This window comes from Lichenostomus cassidix, chromosome 2 (genome assembly GCF_008360975.1).
Source record: "Lichenostomus cassidix isolate B80296 chromosome 2, HeHo_3.0, whole genome shotgun sequence".
Classification (NCBI taxonomy): domain Eukaryota; kingdom Metazoa; phylum Chordata; class Aves; order Passeriformes; family Meliphagidae; genus Lichenostomus; species Lichenostomus cassidix.
The window spans coordinates 42071451-42092934 of NC_139482.1; the positions used below are offsets into that span (position 1 = coordinate 42071451).

The 21484-nt window shown below is 48.6% G+C and overlaps 1 protein-coding gene and 1 long non-coding RNA gene across 2 annotated transcripts; one reads left to right on the top strand and one right to left on the bottom strand.

The window, feature by feature from the left end:
• Positions 1-1536: 1536 nt before the first annotated feature.
• Positions 1537-7488, bottom strand: LOC146441217 (uncharacterized). The gene is made up of 3 exons (XR_014850426.1): positions 7387-7488; positions 4784-4890; positions 1537-1736 (listed from the first exon to the last, which is right to left on the bottom strand). It is a non-coding gene; the product is annotated as an uncharacterized LOC146441217 (long non-coding RNA).
• An 8612-nt stretch (positions 7489-16100) lies between these two features.
• On the top strand, positions 16101-18625 carry LOC146441218 (uncharacterized). The gene has a single exon (XM_085051212.1). The coding sequence runs from the start codon at positions 16175-16177 to the stop codon at positions 18527-18529; it is 2355 nt and encodes a 784-aa protein (XP_084907338.1). The 5' UTR covers positions 16101-16174; the 3' UTR covers positions 18530-18625.
• Positions 18626-21484: the final 2859 nt, after the last annotated feature.

Here is a 21484-nt window from a genome sequence, read left to right on the forward strand (position 1 = left end):
ACAAAGCAGAGCTCTCTGACGCAGAAGAAGCAGAGAATATCAATGACAACTGTGTGTCCTTGCCGCAGTCAAGCAGGACGTGAAGCATGAGCCCACTGAGTCCTGGAATGTGCTGGAATAAAAGCACCCCCGGGTCTGAAGGGCAGCTCAGGTGACAAGAGAAAAGGAGTTCAGGGGCTTCCATCTCCCTCACAGTTTTAGCAGGAGGTCTCAGTGTTCGATAGTATTCTACATATCTCAAAACACAACTGCCCCATTGAAGAAGTTCAGGGTTATTTTTAGGTCTTTGGGATTGGTTTTTTGTACCCAAAAGTTCTCTCCAGACTACAAACAGAAGGCTAGCTGGGAAGATTGGTTTTTAAGTTTGTTTTGGACAGCCAGCGCTTCCTGGAGAGCTGTAGACAGTATGCCCCAGCCCCTGGTCCCCCCAGCAGGGCTGTGGCACCCGCAGCAAGGGGTGTTGGCTGTGCAGGCACCACACGTTGCAGGGACTTGGCCCCAGGTTTGGAGACGGAGCCTTGGGGCACTGTATGGCAAGTACCTCCCTGGCAGCCCCACCGGCTGGGCTGTGATTTGAGATGGTGAGCTGCTGCTTTTCCCCTTCCTGAAAGACCGGGATGGAAACATCCTGATCTCATCTTCTGGGGGAGGGGTGGTTTGCTGTTTTCTTTTGTGCTCCACACTAGCACTGTGCTGGAGGTGTGGTGCCTGTTATGGGGGCTGGCGTGCATCGACCGGGGCTGTGCATGCAGTCTGCCATGCCCTATGTCAGGATGGGTGGCCAAAAAGCTGTGTTTCCCATCTGCAGAAGACACAGGGATTATTTACAGCCTTTTGAAGAGATTCCAAAGAATTTTGTAATGATGCTCAAAGTCTTTGAATCAGGTCTGTACCTCTGAAAAGCCAGGTGCTATCTCTGGCAGTGCTTGTGAACGCAGTGCAGAAATCACTGGGTGAACATTTACAGCTGAGTTGTGAGAAGATAAAACCAGATTATGGGATGGTGTCTTCTGGCCTGAACATGGATGGATCAGCAAGGGAGCAAGACAGAGTCTAGCCTGGTAAAACCAGAGCATGAGAAAGGCTGTGCTGCCCTGCAAGGTAGAAACAAGGCTGTCCCAAAATCAGTACCTCCTCCTGAGGACCCTCCATCAGTTCTGGCATCCAGATGGGGATTCGCAGAGGACATTGGAGGCAGGGGCTGTCAGATGCCATGCAGCATGGCCCTCCTTTGTAATCCTCCCTGGCTGGGCTTGGAGACATGCTTTGCCTGTCCTGTTCGGCCAGGTCATGCAAGGAGACGGGTGGGAGGGAGGAGCTCCAAAAGTCCATTGCAGTGGCCCCACTTTTCCAGCCAATTAATAATGAACCACATTTGAGCAGGCTGCAAACCAAAGGTTAAAGCTTTGCTAGAGGAGGAAAACCCAGCGGGAGCAGGTGGCAGGAGAGCTGACTCCAGGTACTCTCAGCTATGCTGGCCCACAAGCAGATGGTACAGAAAAACAGAGGCTCTGAATTAATGAATTCTGGGTTTTATTTAAAGTAGGAGACAAAAAGCACTATGGAAAATTGGCCTGAGATGCATGCCCAGAGTTGTGCTTTTCCCCCTGTGTTTCTGTGGGGCTGCTCTAGGTTGTCACCTCCAGTGTGATGCAGGTTCCAGCTCTATATTTATCACACAGGGAGATGAATCCTGTGCTGCTTGTGCACTAGACCTCCTGCTTTGTGGTCACTACCTGCCAAAGACAAGTGGGATGTTTGTTATAAAAGAGAGCCATTTTTAGACCAGGAGGCTAACTGCTGGCCACCTCCTGGTTATCTCCTGAGAGACAGGCAGATGAACACTGAGCCCTTCCCCGACATCCTCAGCAGGCGGTGGGAAGGCAAAGAGGACTTTTCACCTTTAAACTTTTCCATGGAGCATTCTCAGGTGACTTGCAGCAGTAAAAGCTATTCCCAGAGTGGGGTGGTTGAGGATGGTGCCAGCATCGCTCCCCAGCAGCCCATAACTGGCATAGCTTGGCCATGTGGGGAGCTTGCTGCTCCAGCCCCGGCTCCTGCAGCGGGCATACCACCCCACGCTCCTCCTCACAGCATCTGTTTTGTCTACAGGCTAATATTTTCCATTTGGTGCATCCAAAAAAAATACAGCCCAGCTGGGCTGGAGAGTCCTCTGAACCCTGACACCCTGGGCTGCAAACATCCCCCTGCTCCAGCAGAGACCTGCAGCCAGGGCTCTGCACTCCCCACCACCCACCCAAAGAGATCCCACAGCTGATGATGGGGTATTGCCTCCTGTCCCCTTCTAATGCCTGCTCCTCCAAGTGGCTGGATGCTGGGAAGAAACAATTGTGCTTTGCCCATGTCGACGCTCATTGCTGAGATCTGGGATGAAGCAATGCCCTAGCCAACCATGGACATGCCAGGTCTCTGCACTGGCAACCAGGAAAGGCAGCAAAGGATGTGGTTGCCATCCATCCCATGTGTTAAGGTACAAACCATCTGATTGGGGTTTCCTGCCTCTCTTTAAAATGGCTGGTGGATAGGGAAGATGTAATCTGAAGCTGGTCCCAGGTTGTTCTGCCTCCTCAGGGCTGTGTCCCATAGTGTATTTTCAGCAAGCTTGGTTTTGCACACAGAAGGTTTCCCAACAGGCTCTCCCCCACCTCTGCCTCAGGTGGGAGGAATGGCTTGAGGTTGCAGTGATGACCTTGCCAAGTGGGAATGCTGCATAGCACAGTGAGCAGTTTAATGAGCTACTTGTCCCTCACAGCAAGCTCAGGACCAGCCCTCCCAAACTGGCAGGCAGGGGGAAACATGGGGTGCATAGTGCAGACCCCCCTGGCACATCTGCCTTGGCTATTGCACAGCAGCCCTGGGACTGCTGCAGGAGGGCATCACTCTTGTGCCAACCAGCAGCAGGGCTGGTGGCCAGCCAGAGGAAAAGGCTGGGAAACTCATGGCCCCGCAATGTTCTGAGGAGTGGAGGAAAAAAATGAACACGCGCCAGGGCAGCAAAAACTAGAGTGGAGAGGGTGTTTGTATAAATAAAATTAATTGCCCAGCCTGGCAGTGGCTCTGGTTTTACTGTTTATATATTTTCTTTCCAGGTTCTGCCTATCCCAGATTGCAGGTGCAGCACAACTTCCTCAAAAAGCCGCAAAGCAGACCAGCAGCAATGGAAAAACTTCCCCCAATGCCTCTCCCATGCCTCTGGAAGAGTTGCATGGCACAACCTTGACATGAGCAGCAAAGAGCTTGCAGCACAGCTGGGAAGTTGGCAAGCACAGCAGCAGCAACTCTCCCCAAAGGCTCACATAGAAATTCCAGCCCTGATTCTGCACAGGATGTGAGGGATCCTGACTAACACACCTTGCATAACTGTGATTGGGAAATCACCCCATCACATGAGGGAAAACATGGCAAAACAGAGATGGAGGCAGAAAATAAGGAGCTGGGATAATTCTCCCAGCTAGCTGTAGAAATGACTCACAAATTCATTCAGAAGGCTGGTGGTGTTTAATGCATGCCTTAATGATCTGGAAAAGAGGTGAGCAGTGAGGTGGCAAATCTGCAGATGGCCCCAAATTGTCACAGTTGCTCAGGATGAGACTGCAAAGAGCATTTTTATGGCAAGTCCCCCTCCCAGGAACTTGGCCCTCGATTCAGGGTGGGACTGGAGGGGTTGCACCCCTTTGAGGCTTACTGCTGGTACCCTCTGTATCCTGACTACAGCAGGGCTTCAAATCCTCACAGTCCCTGCCTTTCAGATGGGTCCCAAAATGAGGTGTGTGAAAGCAAATTTTGGACACAACTGGGGGGACAGTGCAAGCAGTGCAGCAGGCAGCTGGACAGGCAGACAGGGAACCAGGGAGGAAGAGATGGGGAAGGTTTTCCTGAGGCACAGCATCTCCAACTGAGGTCTGAATGAGGGGGACTCCCATGCCCTTACCTCCTTAATTCTACCCCAGTAAATCCATCCCTCACTCAACAAAACCGTAAGAGACTGCTGCTCTCTTTTCTAAAAACTCAGTGAGACTCTCACCTGAAGCTAAACTGAGATGCACCATTGGGAAAGAAAACGGGTGGTTTTGCTGGACCAGAAATGCCTGCTTTCCCGTATGTTCCCATACATTCCAGTCAAGTGGTGAGAATGGCACTCAGGACTTCATCCCACCACCTGTGTACCTGTGAGAAGGGAAGGGAAGGGAAGGGAAGGGAAGGGAAGGGAAGGGAAGGGAAGGGAAGGGAAGGGAAGGGAAGGGAAGGGAAGGGACACAAATCCTGAGGGAAATGGCATCATATGCCACTTCTTTTTTGGACCAGAAAACAACAGATTTATGCTGAGCCTCTATTGCATCGATGAACAGGCTTAAATGAGCTACACAGAGCAAGACACCAACGTACCCACATTTCCTGAAGATCTTGGTCAACTTGCCCTAAATTCAGGACCTGACTCTGCAAGATGGGGAATTTACCAACTGAAATCCCAGTTTCAGTGGGCTTAAATATGACCTCAGCAGCATATGAGGCTGATGGACCAGGGTGTTTTATACAGCAGTCTGGATAGCTGTGGAAAACACTAAGACTGTGTCTTATTGCACTTTTAACTTGCTTAAAGATGTTAGAGTGTGTGAGCTAAGAAGCTGTGCTTAATCAAACCTGAGAAAAGCAGGCTGTAATGCCATGGTCGGTGTGTTAGACAGTGTTATCTTGTACATGGTGGGGAGCTGTCAAAACTCAGGAAGATGAATTGTGTCTAACTTCAAAAAGCATGCCTCACCTTCACATTTTCACATATATAATAGTGTCGTGGCAGCAGCAGTGAAGTGATAAAGCCAAATCTCGAGGTAGCTCAGCAGGAATGAATAAATCTTCATAATTGACAGCCTATAATAATAATAAATACTTGAAGAGTTTATTTCTCCCTCTATCCAGTTAGAAAATGACTACATGGGAATCCTTGCCAGCAACTGGGACTCTTCTAAATAATTACCAAGTCAATTCACAATCTCTGCCAGCTCCAGCATCTCAATAATTAAAAGGGTACCACTTGTAGCTAATGGTAAAGAGAACAGATGTTTCCCCTCAGAAGACATTTCCTTCTTCTTTCCCATCACTTCCACTGCCTTAAGCCATCCTGTATCTGCATATCTCCCAGTTATGCTGGCACGCCTGTTCCAGCAGGTTGCTGAGGCCAAGTCCTGCACCCTTGTGAGCATGTGAGGTACGTACCTGCAGCAACACAGCCGGGTTTGTTGCACTGAAGGTGATTGCTGTTGTTGGCTGGAGGGTGAGGCAGTGGCATGTTCTCAGGAAGTTGGCTTAATGCCCTTACACATTTTCCTGCTGGCACCTACCACTTGAATGCCAGGCAGGATGAAACACACAACCACGTGCCTGGGCTGGCCAGGGGAAGAACCTTCAAAGCTTTCCCCACCTTGGTGTGGAGGTAGCTCATATACAAAATGGTGATTTGCTGTCTGCTAAAGGTTTGTACCCTTCCCTTAGCCCTGGCACTGGACTTGACTGTGCACAGCCTCTGTGTTCTCCAAGTGTGAATTTTCAGGGTTGTTCTTCCAGGCATGAAATCATCGGCTCAATGGTGCTGTTCTGCTTTCCTCTGATATTACAGCTCTTCCGTGGCCCAGTTTGCTTTGCTTGTTACTACAACCACACAGTAAGTTATGGGCACTCAATGAATGCTTCAGTCATCTTGAGGTGAGATATGAAATAGGAAAGAATATTGTTTTTTTCATTTGGGACTTACAAGGTGTTTAATCTAGAACAGCAGCTCAAAAACCTGCATTTTTGCTGCTGTTTAAAATTCATGTTTTTATCTGTGAAATTGTATTGTTGCTGTTTGCTAGCATTTGATGTAGCAAAAATGACATCAGGAATGCTGCAGGTCAATAAAGGACATTGGCAACAAAACTGCAAGCATTTGCCATCTTTAGAAGGTTTCTTTCCACTCAAAGTTTAACATTTGGTAGGTTAAGGTTAAGATAACCTGTAGCATTCTGGATTTGCACAGACAATAAAGAGAGGTTCTGGGTTTGGTCTCTGCAAAGCTCAGTCCTCATGCATCTGACAGACAGAAGCATGGTAGTGCTATGGACAGTTATATACTTGGTTGAACCCTTGGTGCCTCTGATCTCTCCATTCCTGCACAGCCCAAAGGATAAAAGTGGGTTATCTGCTCTCCCTCTAGGGGCAAATATAAGCAGGTTCAAATTTAGGCTGTCCTAAGTTGGTCTTGAGCTGGAGTAGTTAGGGCACATAAGGAGATGGTGTGGCTAACATGAGCTTCAACACCTTTTGACTCCACAGCCCAGACATGCATTTGTAGAGAGGCAGATAGGGGAGGTGAAAGCACAAATGAAGCACAGCCCCTAAAAGCCCAAAAAACCAGACCCATAAAGCCTGTCATGCATCTCTCTGTACAAATACTGCAATCCATAGGTGAAAGCAGCAGGCCTGCAAGGATTTCACCCAGCCAAAAATCTCTTATAAAGTAGGGAAACTATTGTTAGCTACAGCCAAAATGTCATGTTGCTCTGAGCACGCAATTGCTCAAGGTCCTCTTGGGGTAGGCAGTGATTAAAGGGACAGCAGCAGCAGCCAGTGACACACCTTGGGCCACAAGAGGTGACCAGATGTGGAGTGAGATCTGGCAAATACTACAGCAGAAAGACAGCAACTGGAAATGTGAAGGGGATGGAAGGGAGATGATGGACTCAAGGAGTCAGGAAGGGGGCACAGCAACCCCGTGGCAACTGGCCACCAGTTCCACAGACAGTCAGCAGTGGCCACATTAGGCTGTCTGGTTGTGTAGCTTGAGGGGTTCCAGGACTGGAGAGCAACCCCAGTGCCTGGACCCAGCCTACTGCAGAGGAGCATTGAGTGGCCCCAGGACTCTAATCTGCAGCATGTGAGACCTGACAATTTAGCTGAGTTTCCCTCCGCAGACCCTGCTCTGATCAGGTCCCGTTTGACCTCCAGATAAAGCTGTACAGACATTTGCATCCTTCCTAAGGCAATCATGGCTGGGTGAGGCAGGAATATCCTTATTTCCCTTTCATTGTCCAAATAGCCTTTGCCCTGGAGGGGTTGCACAACTTCTGCCTGCTGGGACAGCTGGACAATATCCATCAGACTGCCTTGGCTGTACTGCAAGAAATATTTCCAAAAGCAGACGAGTGACATAGGTGCTCATATCATCTTGCAAGTCAAGAGGACTTGTGCTCCTTTGAAGACTTTCAGTCCACATGAGCAAAGAATTTTAAATATTTTTAAGGCCACTTGAGAGGCACATAAATATTTGGTTAGGGTCCATCCTATTTTAGACAAATAAAACTACCTACAGGAGCCCTCAAAGATGCTCACATCATGCCAAGGATCATGGTGGGGCTGATGTCTCCTCTGAAGGTTGCTTGTTTGATCTGTTCACTGTTCTCATGCCTCTTCCCTCCTACTCTTTGGCTCCTGCAGAGAAAAGTGGTGACATGATTTATAGATGTATTCTGAGGCATTTGAATACCTTGTTCCTGCTACCTGCTCCAATGACTGCTGTGCTGAGGGCTCCCAGAACAAAGGCTCAGGACGAATGAATCCTTGTCTTCACTCACAAGAAAGGTTTAAAAAAGAATCACCTCCTTCTTCTATTATTTCCTTGTCTTGTTATTTTAATTTTTTCCCCTGTGCAGACAGCAACATTAAGCCCACTAGAGAATGAATGAATATCAATGAGACAGGGCAAAGATGGAATATGCAGCATTTCTTTCCCAAACTTAAAATGAAAATGCCTACAGAGAGGTGGCATTGCCCCAGATAACACACCGACTTTCACACCCACCATTTTTGGGACACATCCACATTTACTGGAAAATGCCTCCTAAGTGGGCAAGTTTCCAACTGCCCACTCAAAGCCATGGTGCACCCACTCTTCAAGCAATTTCATATAGGAATTACCTCCTTTCAACTACAAATGGAGGTGCAGCCAGAGCCCAGGAATGCAACAGGCTGGGAACACCAGAAAGTTAGATACAGGTTTCATTGTAAACTCCCATATCAAGGACTGTTTCTAATCATAAATTACATTTCTCAGGAATTAAATTAATGGATTCCTTGCTGGCAGAGAAAGGAAAAAAATGTGTTTCTAACAGACAACAGAGAGGGAGACACAGTGTCTACGAACACTGCACCAGCTAAATCCTCCCTTCAAAACTTCCTGAGCCCAGCCATTTTCCCCGGGTGCCATTCAGCAGTATCCCCTCCTGCTCCAGCTGTGGGGATGCCTCACAGCTCTCTGGTCTTACCAAAACTCAGCAGGGAACAGAGGCTTTTAGTGAGAAAGGGACTCAAAGCCAAAGCTGGTTCACAAAACTGCTGTCTGCAGCAGGAGCTAGTGGCTCCTCAGATGATTTCTCAGTACCCCTAGATCCTTCCTTTCCACAGGCCCCCAAAACAGGGGAACAGCAGCTGGATGTTACAGGACATGTTTGCCTTACAAGGCTGCCCAGGTAGTATGTAGTCCTGGTGACTTTCATGGCACTGGGTAGAAGAGAAGCAGCAAAGCCCCAGCAAGGGGCAGACCAGAAAGCAGCATTTTCAATGAAGCTGTGAGCAAACAACCCCAACCCTGCCCTCCCCCTGCCAAAATAGTCCCAAAAAATAGCCAGCTTTAAAAGGAAATTCTAGTTAAAAGCCAGTTGATAGCACAGTTTTTGAAAAATGTGAGTGATAAGCTTTTCTTTCTGAACTGCGCAATCACTGGAGAGCCAAGTGTTTTGTCGGGGTTTTATTTTATATTATAAAAACCTCAATGCTGCCCTCTGTCAGAAATGCAGCAGTACTGGTCTTCAATTGCTTGTCCTTAATTAACAAGTACTCCGTGTTCTTTCCATGGCACAGCTTTTGACCATAAATCCCCCTCATCCCATGCGAGCGAGGTGATCCGATTGCCGCCTGCTGCTCGGGTTCGTGCGCTAAACATCTGACGGTGATAAATAATGCACCTCAAAGGCTCAGCTATTTACAGTGATGGCTCAGCTAAGGATGACTTCATAAAAAGAAGATATATAACTGCCCAGGTAGGAAAAAGAAACAGTGCAGTTACAGCTTGTGTTTAGTGCAGTTTAAGTGGAAGAATACATGGGTGCTCTGTTAAATGCTGATTAACCTATGGTGTTAATGAAGTTCATGAAGGCAAAGTGGAAGACAAGCCTCCCAGATATACTGGGAGAAAACCCCCACTTCAGTCTGGCACTGCCCCTCCCCAGCTGCTCAGTCCCAAGCTGTGTGGCTGTAAAATGTGTGTATGGTCCGTGCCGACTGCCCAGGGTACAGGGTTTGTGCCACCTGGACCTCTGCCCAGGGGTGGGTTTAACGCACCAGGAGAAGTGATTGCTTGAAAGGGATGAATCACAGGTCTTAGCTATGTACCTGTCAAATAAGAGGCTAAATCCAGAGTTGTTTGGTCCCAGCACACTGTGGTGTAGCAGAGCAATCAAGAAAGAGTGTGGTGATGGGGACACTGCCTGGTTAACGCCCTCTCAGCAGGGGCTGATGAGATTTACACACTGCAGACTTACAGGTTGCTGCCTGTAGCTCCCATCGAGTGGGATGTGTGTGCTGGGCACCCCACAGCTTCCCCTTGCCCCGAGCACATCCAAGACTGCTTTTCTACAGCACCATGTCCCACCGGCATGAGTCCATCTCTGAAGTGCCTGACAGTTGTGGAGGGAACCAAATGGCCAAGGGGGTGCTGACACCCTCCTTTGTCCTTACACCCCATCATGTGTCACCTTTGCACTCCTGCTGGGGTCACCACCATGCAGTGCTTGTAGCTCCCTGAGATGAGATGTTGTGATGGAGCTCACTTAGAGTTCAGCCTGCCTGCAGCCAAAGCAGGGCTGCCCTCGAAGGCCACTTCAGACAGCATGGCCACACTCTCCAGTGCAAGGCCAGGTCTGGCAAGGCCAGTAGATAAGGGAAGGAAATCTGCACTTGTAAAACACTGCGTTTGGTCTGTAGCCACAAGCACAAAACACCAGGTTGCACTGCTTTTCAGGCAAGTATTGTCCTTGAGAAGGTCCAGAGGTCTGGGATGATTTTTCTTGCCTGAAGATAGCAAAGATATCACTTGGTTTTACAATGAATCACTGAAATTCGAGAAAGGCAATTCACCAGGGAAATCAGAAGGAGTAATTAAGAGAACATAGTAATTAAAAATGTATCCTAAGAGATCCTGTACGTGACATCCGCACCAGACGGAGAAGCATGGCTTTATCCACCCCAGGTTACACCAAGTCTGGGGAAAGCTGCAGCCACAAAGTCACCATGGTTACAGAGGCACAAAACTGAGAGTGATGAGATGTCCTGCTCTGACACAGCCACAGTGTGCATCTTCAAGCTGCAACTATTTAATTGACCCTGGATTGTGCAATTTAAAAAGAAAGAACCACAGAAAGTCCTAATATATTCAGGAATATGAAAGCAGACAGATTAGAGATTTTAATACATGCACGCTGTTCAGGGTGTGCGGAGGAATATATAATATGTTATTGGACTATAAATTGAGGCATTCATTATGCAGTCCTCATTCTGTGTCCAAAACTTCTGCTTAGATTTGTTTATATCACCTTCTGTCCTCGAGATGCCTGCATTTAACACACTGATGTATTATGTGTCTATTTGCATGCATGCATACTAAGATGTAGTTGTAATACATCATAAGCCCTGCGTACTAATTATCACATGCTAATGTAGCAAATTAACCATACATTAGTTCCCATCAAAAGCAGATTTCCTTTGCATACAAGGTGCCAGATACAACTTCATGTGGCCTGATCAGAGTGGTGCATAATAACCACTTGAATATACTTTCCATGCTATTTTGCTGACATAAATCCAGTGAAAAAAGCATAAGAAGTCACCGAGGGTTTTAACTTCACAGTGTTTACTGCACATGATAAGGAAACTGGATTTTACTATCTGAATGTATTCCCAAGGGCACACTGATACAGAGTCTTTTTAGGGTAGTGGTAATAGTAAAATCCAACCTCACTTTTCAGCTTTCTTTAGGTGTCTCGTTATTTTTGCAAATGCTGTCTTTGTCTGATGCTGACAGGCTGCCACAGCAAACTTAGCAGGAAGTTACCTTGAATCTCTGAGCAAGTCTATAGGCAGGAAGAAGCTGTTTGGAAGCACAGGCTGTGTCTATATTAGGAAGCAACTCACCTAAGGGTAGCACCAGAGAGCAAGCAGCTTTTCTGTGGCTGAGAAGGCTGTTCTTCCCTCCTAGACCATGGATACATGTGTGACAAGCAAATTACATACTCATCTGTGGCTAGCACAGGTTTTTCCCACGAGAACTCTTCTTGTGTTTTATAAATAAAGATAAGTTTGGATGTTATTGGAACAGTGTCCCAGAACTTGGACAGTGCAGGCCTGGCCAATCAGGCCTGGGGGAAGGCTTCTGACTGACCAATCTGGGTGACTTTTGAGAACTCTATATATGTGATGAAATCAAAACAATAAAGGTCATTCCTTCTTGCCACTGAGAACTGGTGCTTTCATTACTCTGCTAGCTGCTCAACAGCGACATTCATCCTTGTACTTTTTGCACAGATGTGGCTCCTAGGACGATTTAAGGCTTGCTGAAGGTGAGTGGGTGGAAGTACAGCAACTTCCACTGAGCCACAGAGTTGACTGCATCTCACAGGAAGTTTACAGGGGTGCTCTTCTGAGCCAAGGCTGGCTCTCAATGGATGTAACAGAATGGCTGTCTGTGTTCCTGGGAAGATGAGGAAACTAAAAAGCAGTCTTTTTGCTCAAATACCTGAGCTTTATTTTAATTTTAAAAATACAAATTTGTAACTCCTAGGTTACAGATACTCAGTATAAAACATAAAATGATTTCCCCTGGAAGCACTGGAAACACCTGTTCTGTATATAATAATGGAACATAATATAGAGCAACCCAAGTTTCAAACACCAAATTTCAGTAAAGCTGTTACAAGTAGTGGTTCATAGGAAATGACATTGCTGCCAGCATTTGGCTGTAGAGGATTATAACTGCTGGGCTGGTAATGGGACTCAGACATTACAGAAACCCTAATTAGAAATTAAGTAATTTGCCTACTTGTACATGATTACACCTTGGTTGTCACTGCCATCTCATCTCAATTTCCCTCCAAGTGAGATGACCACAGTCTGTAATATCTACCATGTAATATCTACCATGGTGTGTGTCTGCAGATGTCTCAGTGTGAGCTGTGCTCATGGTGCCCTTGCAGCTCCTAAGCATCCCATGCCCACAGTTCCCTTGGCCTGGATGAGACAGTTCTTGGACTTCTGTGGCAGCTGAAACACCTAAGTTTAACTTTCAGCTAGTGAAGCTCCTTCACCCTAAAATACAAGATCTTCAAACCATCCTTTTCCTAAAATCTGTTTTTTTTTCTGAGCAGTTACTTTCATCCATGCCATGCATTTAATTGCCCAGAGCCTCAAGCTGCCTGTCTGTGCTCCTCACGCAGATTCTTGCTACTTGTATTAGCCTTGCTGCCATTGCCAGCTCTTTGAGACATCTCTTTCACCTGGAATTGTTCAAATATCAGTAGGGGGCATTATTGTCTGAGGCTGCCTGGTCTCAGAGTGCTGCCTGTGGTTCCTTATTCCATTCCTTATTCTACAGGAAGACTGTCAGTGAGCAGATTATGTGGTGACCAGAGAACTAAGACCACTTTGGTGGGTAATCCTACCAGTAGTTAATAATCCTAGAACCAAAGCCACAGTTAAAAGGCTTGGACTATAGCTATAATGGTCACACATCACATCTATCTATTTGAAGAAATGTTCTGTAGCATAAATTTGTCTATAACAGTCTCATCAGCAGAATCAGATGTTTATAGCTGTTGGAGGTTGGGATTTTTCCTTTTGTTTTCTTTCTCTTAGAGAATTTTGTCCCATCTGTTGATAAAATACCCTATCAGTACTTAAGAGAAAAAAGATGTAGCCAGGGTGGGGTCAGGGAATTACAGCACCTGGACTCTCCTAGCTCGCCGGGCATTGGAGGGGAGAGCCGAGCTCCTGCTTCGCTATGAGAGGGTTCTCTGTGACCACCGCAGGCCAGCTCTGCCCTTCTTCCTTACGAGGTGAGCTTTGGTTTGTAAGAGCAGCCGTTTGAACTGGGACCTCATTAACGCCAAATTTGACTGGGGAGGACCTGTACCATCCACTTGGGTGTTTCAGGGGAGACTTGAGACCCTTCCCCCTATGGAGGAGTCCAGCTGCTGCTCCCTAGCCCTGTGGCCTTCCTGCCGCTGATTCGGCTTGCTTTTCTGCTACACCTGCTGGGACACACACCGGCTCCTGCCACACCTGCGGAGTTTCTACCACCTCTTTCTTGCTGTCCCGGGTGAGGGAGCTCTGCTGTTCCAGCCTGCTGCTCTGAGGTTTCCGGCTGCAGTCCATCCTGCCATGCAGCTCATCCACCATCACTGCCTGAGGGAAGCTGTCCTGGCCTCGCGCCACAGCGCCCCCTGCCGGCCGGGGGGAATCAGCGCCCCTGCCCTGCCCGGCCGGGAGCCAACAGCGCCCCTGCTGGCTGTGAGTGTAACTGCACCAAGGGAAGGTGCCTGGCAGCCCAGAGCGAGCTGCCACCCAGTTTTCTAGTTTGTTTGCTGTTGCTGCTGTTGTTGTTTGTTAGCCTTGTTATAGATACTAATAAAGAACTGCTATTCCTTTTCCCATATCTTTGTCTGAAAGCCCTTGATTTCAAAGTTACAATAATTCAGAGGGAAGGGGGGCGTTGTCATATTCTCTATTCTAAGGGAGGTTCCCACCTTCCTTAACAGACACCTGTCTTTCAAACCAAGACAATAGCTCAGAGGAGTTTGCATGGACCTTCTTTGCTAGGCAGAGTATCATTATGTCTTGTAAAAGTAAACAGAAGAGGAATATAGTCTACAAGTTAGATTCAAAGATGGGAACCTGCCTCAAGGTTTCCACAGAGAAGAGTGGCATTTTGCAGTTTTACTTTCACAACATATCGTTTATTTAAGAAGCCCAGATTCCTTTCACCTCCAAATTTTCAGAATGTGTCAGCATTCCTCCAGTCAGATTTTCCTTTAATCTTTGACTTTGGAACTGGCAAAGTTGTCTTAAAACATGACCTACAGCAGTGCTCTGACATGAGCTTCTGCTTGTGCTCTGGATCCAATTCATTCATGTACAGAGGATCCAGCAGAGGGATCTATGTGCTGATAACACCCTGAAAATGGAGAATTGGAGAGTCTCTTTGCTTACTTTGGCCTTGAGACCGCTAAAGGGGTTGAATTTTGGCTCAAAATTGGACTTCATCTTCAAGCTACAATGTGATTTTCACGCCTGGGTTTTGCTTACTAAAGATTTCTATTGCAGCCCTGGGACAAAAATGCTAATCCAATAGCTTTCATCTTTCTGGCGTCTCTGTCCCGTCTCATTCCCCAGCCACACTCTGGAGTCTCCTCTGGATAGAAGGATATGCTGCAAAGAAGGCTGAACAGACAGCCCGATGCTTCTTTAAACAGTTGTGTATTTAGTCACTAGCCACTACAAAAGAGTTGGATTAATTTTTATTGTGTAGCATTCTTTGTGGAATAGCTCAGTCATTCACTCCAAGAAAGAGCACAAACTCATCCTTTCTTTCATCCCTGCTCCAGTACTCAGGTGAGACCCATCAGATCTGTACTACACACACTGACAAAATACAGAGGATTATTCTGTTCCCTAAACTGAATGTAATTGTGAATGCAGCTGCATCTGAGTTAGCACAGGAATTGCCATCAGGAGTAACCCCTCAGACTATCTGATGTGGTGTTCTTCACAAGAGAGTGCCAACACCATCTGACTTGGAAAAATAAGCAAGAAAACCTAATAGTGCTGCTACAAAGCTTAGTTTTGGTCTGGGACTATGAGGACTGGCAGCTTCTAAATGCTACGGATGGTGCATTGCTTGTGAACATAACTCTTGGCTGCTCCAGCTCTCCATATGGCAGCAGCTTCTTTCAGACCTGTAATAAAGAAAGACAATGGTAAAGACTAGGAAATACCAGGAAGCGGCAAAGAATTCACACATTTAAATCAAGCTTAAGTGAAAGACACATTTTCCAAATTATTGGTTTGCATATTTGCTGTATTGTCTGCAACCCATACCAACAATTACTCATTCCTGGCAGCATTCTTGCCTGTGAAACACAGTAATTGCAATTACGCTTTCTAAAAAAGTTCAGGACTTTATTTTGAACAGCCCGAATGCCTTTTGCCAAACTTACCTGCAAGGAAACCTTTTTGATTCAATGGTTGAAAAGTGAAAACAGACATCAAGTCTGACTTCAGTGTAAGCATACCTCCATATGACTCATCACTTTTGTGTGTGGAAAGGAAGATAAAAGCACTTTCACCACTGGGTGCTACTCTATAAGCTAATCATTACGCTAATGTGCAGATGTTCTATTGATACAACCTTTTTAACACTCCACACAGAGGGTGGTTTAGGTTTTCCGTGAAGAAAATGGAAAGAGACCCAGTGGGTGACTGGAGTACTGCATGTTTGTTATTACCTGCCTCACTCATCATAATATCATACAAGTCAATGCACCTGTGCTGTTGTTTAAGATCTAACACAGTCACTAGCATCAATGGAACACCACTGGGATCCATGGAGCAGTGAGGTTCTCTACTTAATCTGTCTCTGCCAATCTCTGTCCCTTTTTCTTTCTTTCTCTCTCTCTCTCTCCCCCTCTCTCTCTCTCATTGACTGTCCAAAAGAACACACACTAGCGACTTAGTGTCGTTTGCACGCTAATTTGGGCAAAGGCATTTCTGACCATTTTAATAACCAGATCATAACAAGGGGCTAGGAGCAAGTCCGGGGGCTGCTCCGTGCCACTTGCAGTGGGTTTGGCTGCTGAAGGGCGCCGGCTGTGGCCCTTTGTGACACAGGCGCGCTGTGTCAGGGCCCTTGGTGATGCGGGACATTGTGATGCCCAGAGGCCATTTGTGACACGGCAGAGCCCTGCCCCACCCTGCCAGGGGGGTATATAAGGGGCGTGGAGCCCTGGGGTGCCCAGTCCCAGGAGACCCTTTGCACCAGAAGGAAGCAGCTCCCGGGATCCCTCTGCGCTAGACGATGTCAGCGATGGAGGAAGACAAGGTGAACCCCGACTCCCAGCCCCCCAGCCCCTTGCCCACCTGGCTGGAAGGCCAGGCCCTCAGCGGGCAGTGGGTGGGAGCAGGGGGTGGCTCAGAGCCGCCCCTGTCGGAGACTGAGGAGGAGGAGGGGACCCTTGTCAACATGGATCGAGAGTGGCGATACGAAGTGGCTCAAGAGCTTTCCCAACGGGGAGTTGTTGCTGGCCAAGAGCTGTGCCTGTGGCAAGAAGTAGTCCGAGAGTTTTGCCAATGGCAAGAAGACGTGACAGTGCAGGAATTTTGCCCGTGGGGAGCCGAGAGACACCAAGAGTTGCACCAGTGGCAGGTAGGTGCGAGAGTCCAGCAGGGAGATGGCACACAGCGAGAGCTGTGCCACTGGGAAGCAAGCAAAACAGCCCAGGAGCTGGACCACTGGGCTGAAGACAAGAAGACATGCCAAGAGTTCTCCCAGTGCGAAGAAGATGGGACGGGCCAACAGCTGTGCCTGTGGCGAGGGGAGGCATACCAGCGAGTGAGTCCCTGGGAGGAAGACGTGCGAGACCACCTGCACGTGCGCCAAGGGGAAGAAGACAAGAGAGAGACGCAGTTGTCCCGAGTGGGAGACAACAGCGATGAGGAGGAGCTATCCCAGGGCATGCACTACAATGTCCAAGAGCTGCCCCAAGAGCAAAGAGACGTGAGCAACCAAAAGTGGTCCCAAAGGGAAGAAGGTATGAGCAGCCAGGGCCTGTTCCAATGGGGAGAAGGTGCCAGTCCGGAGATGGGGGGCAAACCCTCCCATCCGGAAAGAAACGAGAATGCCCAGATTTGTGCCCAGGAGAGGCCTGGCTCTCCCAGCAGTGTGGGCACCCGGGCGGCAGGAGAGGCAGCCTCTGAGCTGCCCAGTGCCTCTCCTGCCCCGGGGAGTCCCTTGGACACTGAGCCGGCAGCTGCTGCCCCGGCTAAAGGTGTGCAGGAGGAGGAGGAGCCTGCCGAGCCTGTGGCTCCACAAGTGGAACAGGCACCAGGTTCTCCTTTCCCTGGTGAGGAGGTGCCGTCAGCAGAGACAGACAGCTCAGTCTGTGCCCCACATAGTCCCCCAGATGGCAGCCAGGCTGCACCAGACTTAGACCAGGACATGAGCCCTGAGATGGGTAGCAAAGCTTTGCTTGAGGTCCAGGCATCTGGCCAGCAGCCAGAGGAACACAGGGACCTGGAGCAAAGCCTGGCTGCAGAACTAGGAGCAGCAGCTCCAGCAGACAGAGTAGAGAGCCCAGACTCTGCCCCGCACAGCCCCTGCTGCTCCCCCAGCCCCTTGCCGTGCCCGCTGGCCACCCAGGGTCACAGTGAGCAGCAGCAGGAGGCAGAGCCCGGCGTGGTCCTGGCAGAGCAAGACAGGGAGGAGGGGGCCTTAGCTGGGGAGCTTGAGCTTTCCCAGGTCCACGAAGACGAAGCCGCAGAGCTGTCCCAAGGAGATGCCGGCAGCTACCAGGACGTGTCCCAAGGGGAAGCCTGCCCTGAGCAAGAGCAGTCCCCAGTGGAAGACTGCAGCGATCAGGAGCTCTCCGACTGGGATGAATGCAGCTCACAAGAGCTGTCCCAAGGAGAAGGTAGGAGCTGCCAAGACTTTTCTGATTGGGAAGAATGCTCGGAGCAAGGGCTTTCCCACGCAGAAGCTGGTAGCTCCCAGAAGCTCTCGGACTGGGAAGAATCCAGCGAGCAAGAGCAGTCCCACGGAGAAGTCGATAGTTACCAAGACGTATCCGACTGGGAAGAATCCATCGGGCAGCAGGTGCCTAAAGGAAACGGTAACCGACCCTCCGTGCAGTCCAGCTGGGAAGATGACAGCGACAAAGAGCTGGAGCAGGACAGCTGCCAAAGCGTGAGCGGCAGCAGCATCGCGGTCAAGCCCCTGCTGCAGGACGAGGACGAGTGGGACGAAGTGAGCCTCCTGGAGCTCTGCGAAGAAGAGGACAGACAGAAAAGACTGGCAGGTTTTGCCGAAGATGGGCTCCCGCTGCCCGTCCCCCGGGAGGCTTGGGTTGAGCACCAGGCATTTGAGCCGTGCCACCAAGTGCCGCTCTGTGCCTCGCCTCCCCATCTGCAAGCCCAAGGCCTCCGAGGGCACGCGGCTTCTCCTGCCTTCCAGGAGCAGCTGCCAGAGGCAGGGACCCTGAGCCCGCTGCCTGCCCCGCACAGCTGCCCCAGCCCCTCAGCTCCCCAGCCGGGAGCCCCGGCGCTCGGCCAGCACCCGGCTGCCCGCAACAAGCGTCCCTCCCGCCTCAGGCGTGCTCTGCGGGCGCTGCGCAGCCTCTTCCGCTGCCCCTGCCTGGCGGCACGGCCCGAGGATTAGCGCCCGCTGACGGCGCCGGGACGGGCCCCGCAGAATAATGAACGTTGGCTCTAGAGTATAGTAGTTGTAAGCAAACAAACAAAAAAACCCCCGCCAAAAAAACCCCCAAAAACGCCCCAAAAACACACAAAGAAAGAATGAGGATAGGAATAAGAAATAGGAGAAGATGAGGAAGATTTAGAAATAGTAGTAGTAAGTAAGAATAAGAAATAACAAAAATTTGAAGAAGAAGAAATAGTAGTAGTACTAAGAAATAGGAAGAAAAAAGAAGAATAAGAAGATAAAGAAGAAATAGTAGTAGCAGTAGTAGTAAGAAATAGGAAGAAGAAAAAGGAGTAGAAGAATAAGAAGGCAAAGAAGACATAGCAATAGTAAGAAATAAGTAGAAGGAAAACAAGAAGAATAAGAATACTAAGATGAAGAAATTTTAATAGGAAATAATAATAATAATAATGATCATATGAAGTCTAAGAAGAAGAAAAAGCTGAAGAAGAAGATTAAATAGCAGTGGTAGTAGTAGCAAATCAATAAAATAATTATAATGATAATAATATTAATAGTAATATCTGGTTCTTATACACATCCACACACCTTCTAGAATCACAGAATGGTTTGACTTGTGAAGGGCCTGAAAGATCATCTAGTTCTTTATCTGATTATCTTCTGCTCTCTTGGTCTCTCTCTGAGATCTCTTTCCTATTTCTTTCTTTCTGTCGCTCTACCTCACATTGCTTCTTAAATAAAATCCATGTAAAATAAAATCTCTGTGTCGTCAGCACGTGCTCTCATTTGCACCTGAATTGGGGCCCAGGCATCTCTCCCTCATTGCATCGTAACGCATTCTCTGCCCAGCCTGCCTTCATAGCAGAGGTGCTGCAGCTCTCTCAGCATCTCCATCGCGCCCCTCTGAACTCATTTCAGCAGCTCCGCATCCTTCTGATGCTGGGGCCCCCAGACACGGATGCAGTGCTCCAGCTGGGCTCTCCCAAACACGGAGCAGGGGGGCAGGATTGGCTCCCTTGACGTGCCGCTCGTCGCTCGTTTCCCTGCCGATGGCCCAGGATGGATGGGTGGCTTCCTGGGCTGGGAGCTCAGCTTGCCGTCTCACGCTGAGCTTCTCATCCATCAGGACCCCCAAGTCCTTCTCCGCAGGCCCTGCCCCGCTCAGCTTCCTGTGCCCTGCAAAGCCCGTGCTGAAGGGGAGCTCCCCCCACTCTCTGTGTCACTGGGGAAACCATTCCAGATCCCCGAGGCCAAGGCAGAGCCCTGAGGGACATCCCTCGTCCCCAGTCTCCACCTGGACAGGGAGCCACCGACTACAACTCCTTTGCTGCCTCCATATGGCCAATTCCTCGTGCCCCGCACAGCCCACCCTCCAAAGCCAGGGCTCTGCACTGCGGGGCTCGGGCTGTCGTGCCTTGGTGTAGCCACAAGAAAGCCAAAGCCAGCGGCTGTCCTGAAAATCAGTTTGGGCTGAGTTCTGGCTGGGGGAGGCCACAAGCCCCAGGCTCATCTGCTGAGGCCAGCCTTGCACACACTCCCCCCCAACCAAGAAGGGAGGAGGAGAGGAGAGTTTTGGGGGTGTGCCATCACCTCTGGTCAGAGGCACTGAGCACCCATCCTCCCTTACAAAAACTGGCTCAGCTGTAAAACCTCTAACTGCAGCATGTGGGGACAGACCTAAATTCTACATTTTTAATCCTAGCAGCAGAAGAGGAAGAGCCTAATTTTTGCTATCATTTCAGGCATGAAGCAAAAGGTGACTCTGTGCAAATCATTTTAACAATACAAATGAGATGGGATGTATCATCTGTACAGGAAGGAGCATGGGGAAGACAGCCATAGTTCAGAGGGGGTTTTAGCTGCAGGGAGATGGAGCAGCTTCAGATGAAGATGATTTTTCTGCCAGCAGAAAGCGCATGAGGGGAGAGCTGGGGCATGCTCACTGACAGTGGTTCTTTGAAAGAGTAGGGAAATGATCCTGTCTGAGAGATACTTTGTCTTGCTGTGACATGAATGCAAGCAGCCAAACTCCCTGCTCAAATACACAGTCAAATGTTATGTTTTCCACTGCAAGGAAGGAAAAAGAAAAAGAAAAAGAAAAAGAAAAAGAAAAAGAAAAAGAAAAAGAAAAAGAAAAAGAAAAAGAAAAAGAAAAAGAAAAAGAAAAAGAAAAAGAAAAAGAAAAAGAAGAAAAGGGAAAGGGATGGGGAAAAAAGAGTACTTGTGTTGCTGTCACCCTGGAGAAATCTTTTCCATCCTATGTATGAATTCTCCAGCAAACAGACAGGTGCTGAATTCATGTTACATCCTTGAGGCCCTGTTTTCCCAGAGAAGTGGAACATTATTGTCTTGCTTTCATTTATTTTGCCCTGCTAGTTAAAAATTGAGCTTATAGGAACATACTTCATGGGCCAGGCAGAATCCAACAAGGGGAGCCAGCTTTATTACCTGGCCTGGCCCCAGTTCACTTCTGCAGTACCTAGGGCTGCTCTTGAGGGCAAGGTTCTAGTTAAATTGTGGGAAAGTTCACTGGGACCAAACATTCCCACTTGAAAGCAATGCCACATGAGGATAGGTAGTGGGCATGGTTGCCTTCTGGCTGGCCTGGATCATGTAGAAAAGCAAAACAACCAGTTTCCATTCTCAGTCACAGTCTGGCCTTCATAAGAGAAGATAAAGAGAGCATTTGCTCTCACTAAGAAGAAAGATCTGAACCCTCTCAGGCAGGAGCCAGCCAGTCCAGACTCTTCTGTGGGTGGGAGAAGGGTAGAATGACTATTACTTCCCCAGGCAGTGGGCAGTGGGGATTATGGAGCAGAGGCATCACGGTAACTCGTCCCCACTCGCATTTTGGAACCACAATGGTTGTGCAAGCATGCAAAAACAAACAAATTGATGAAAATGAAAGTAATTGTCCAGAAGGAAGACTGGGATGAAAAGCAAAGATTTCTT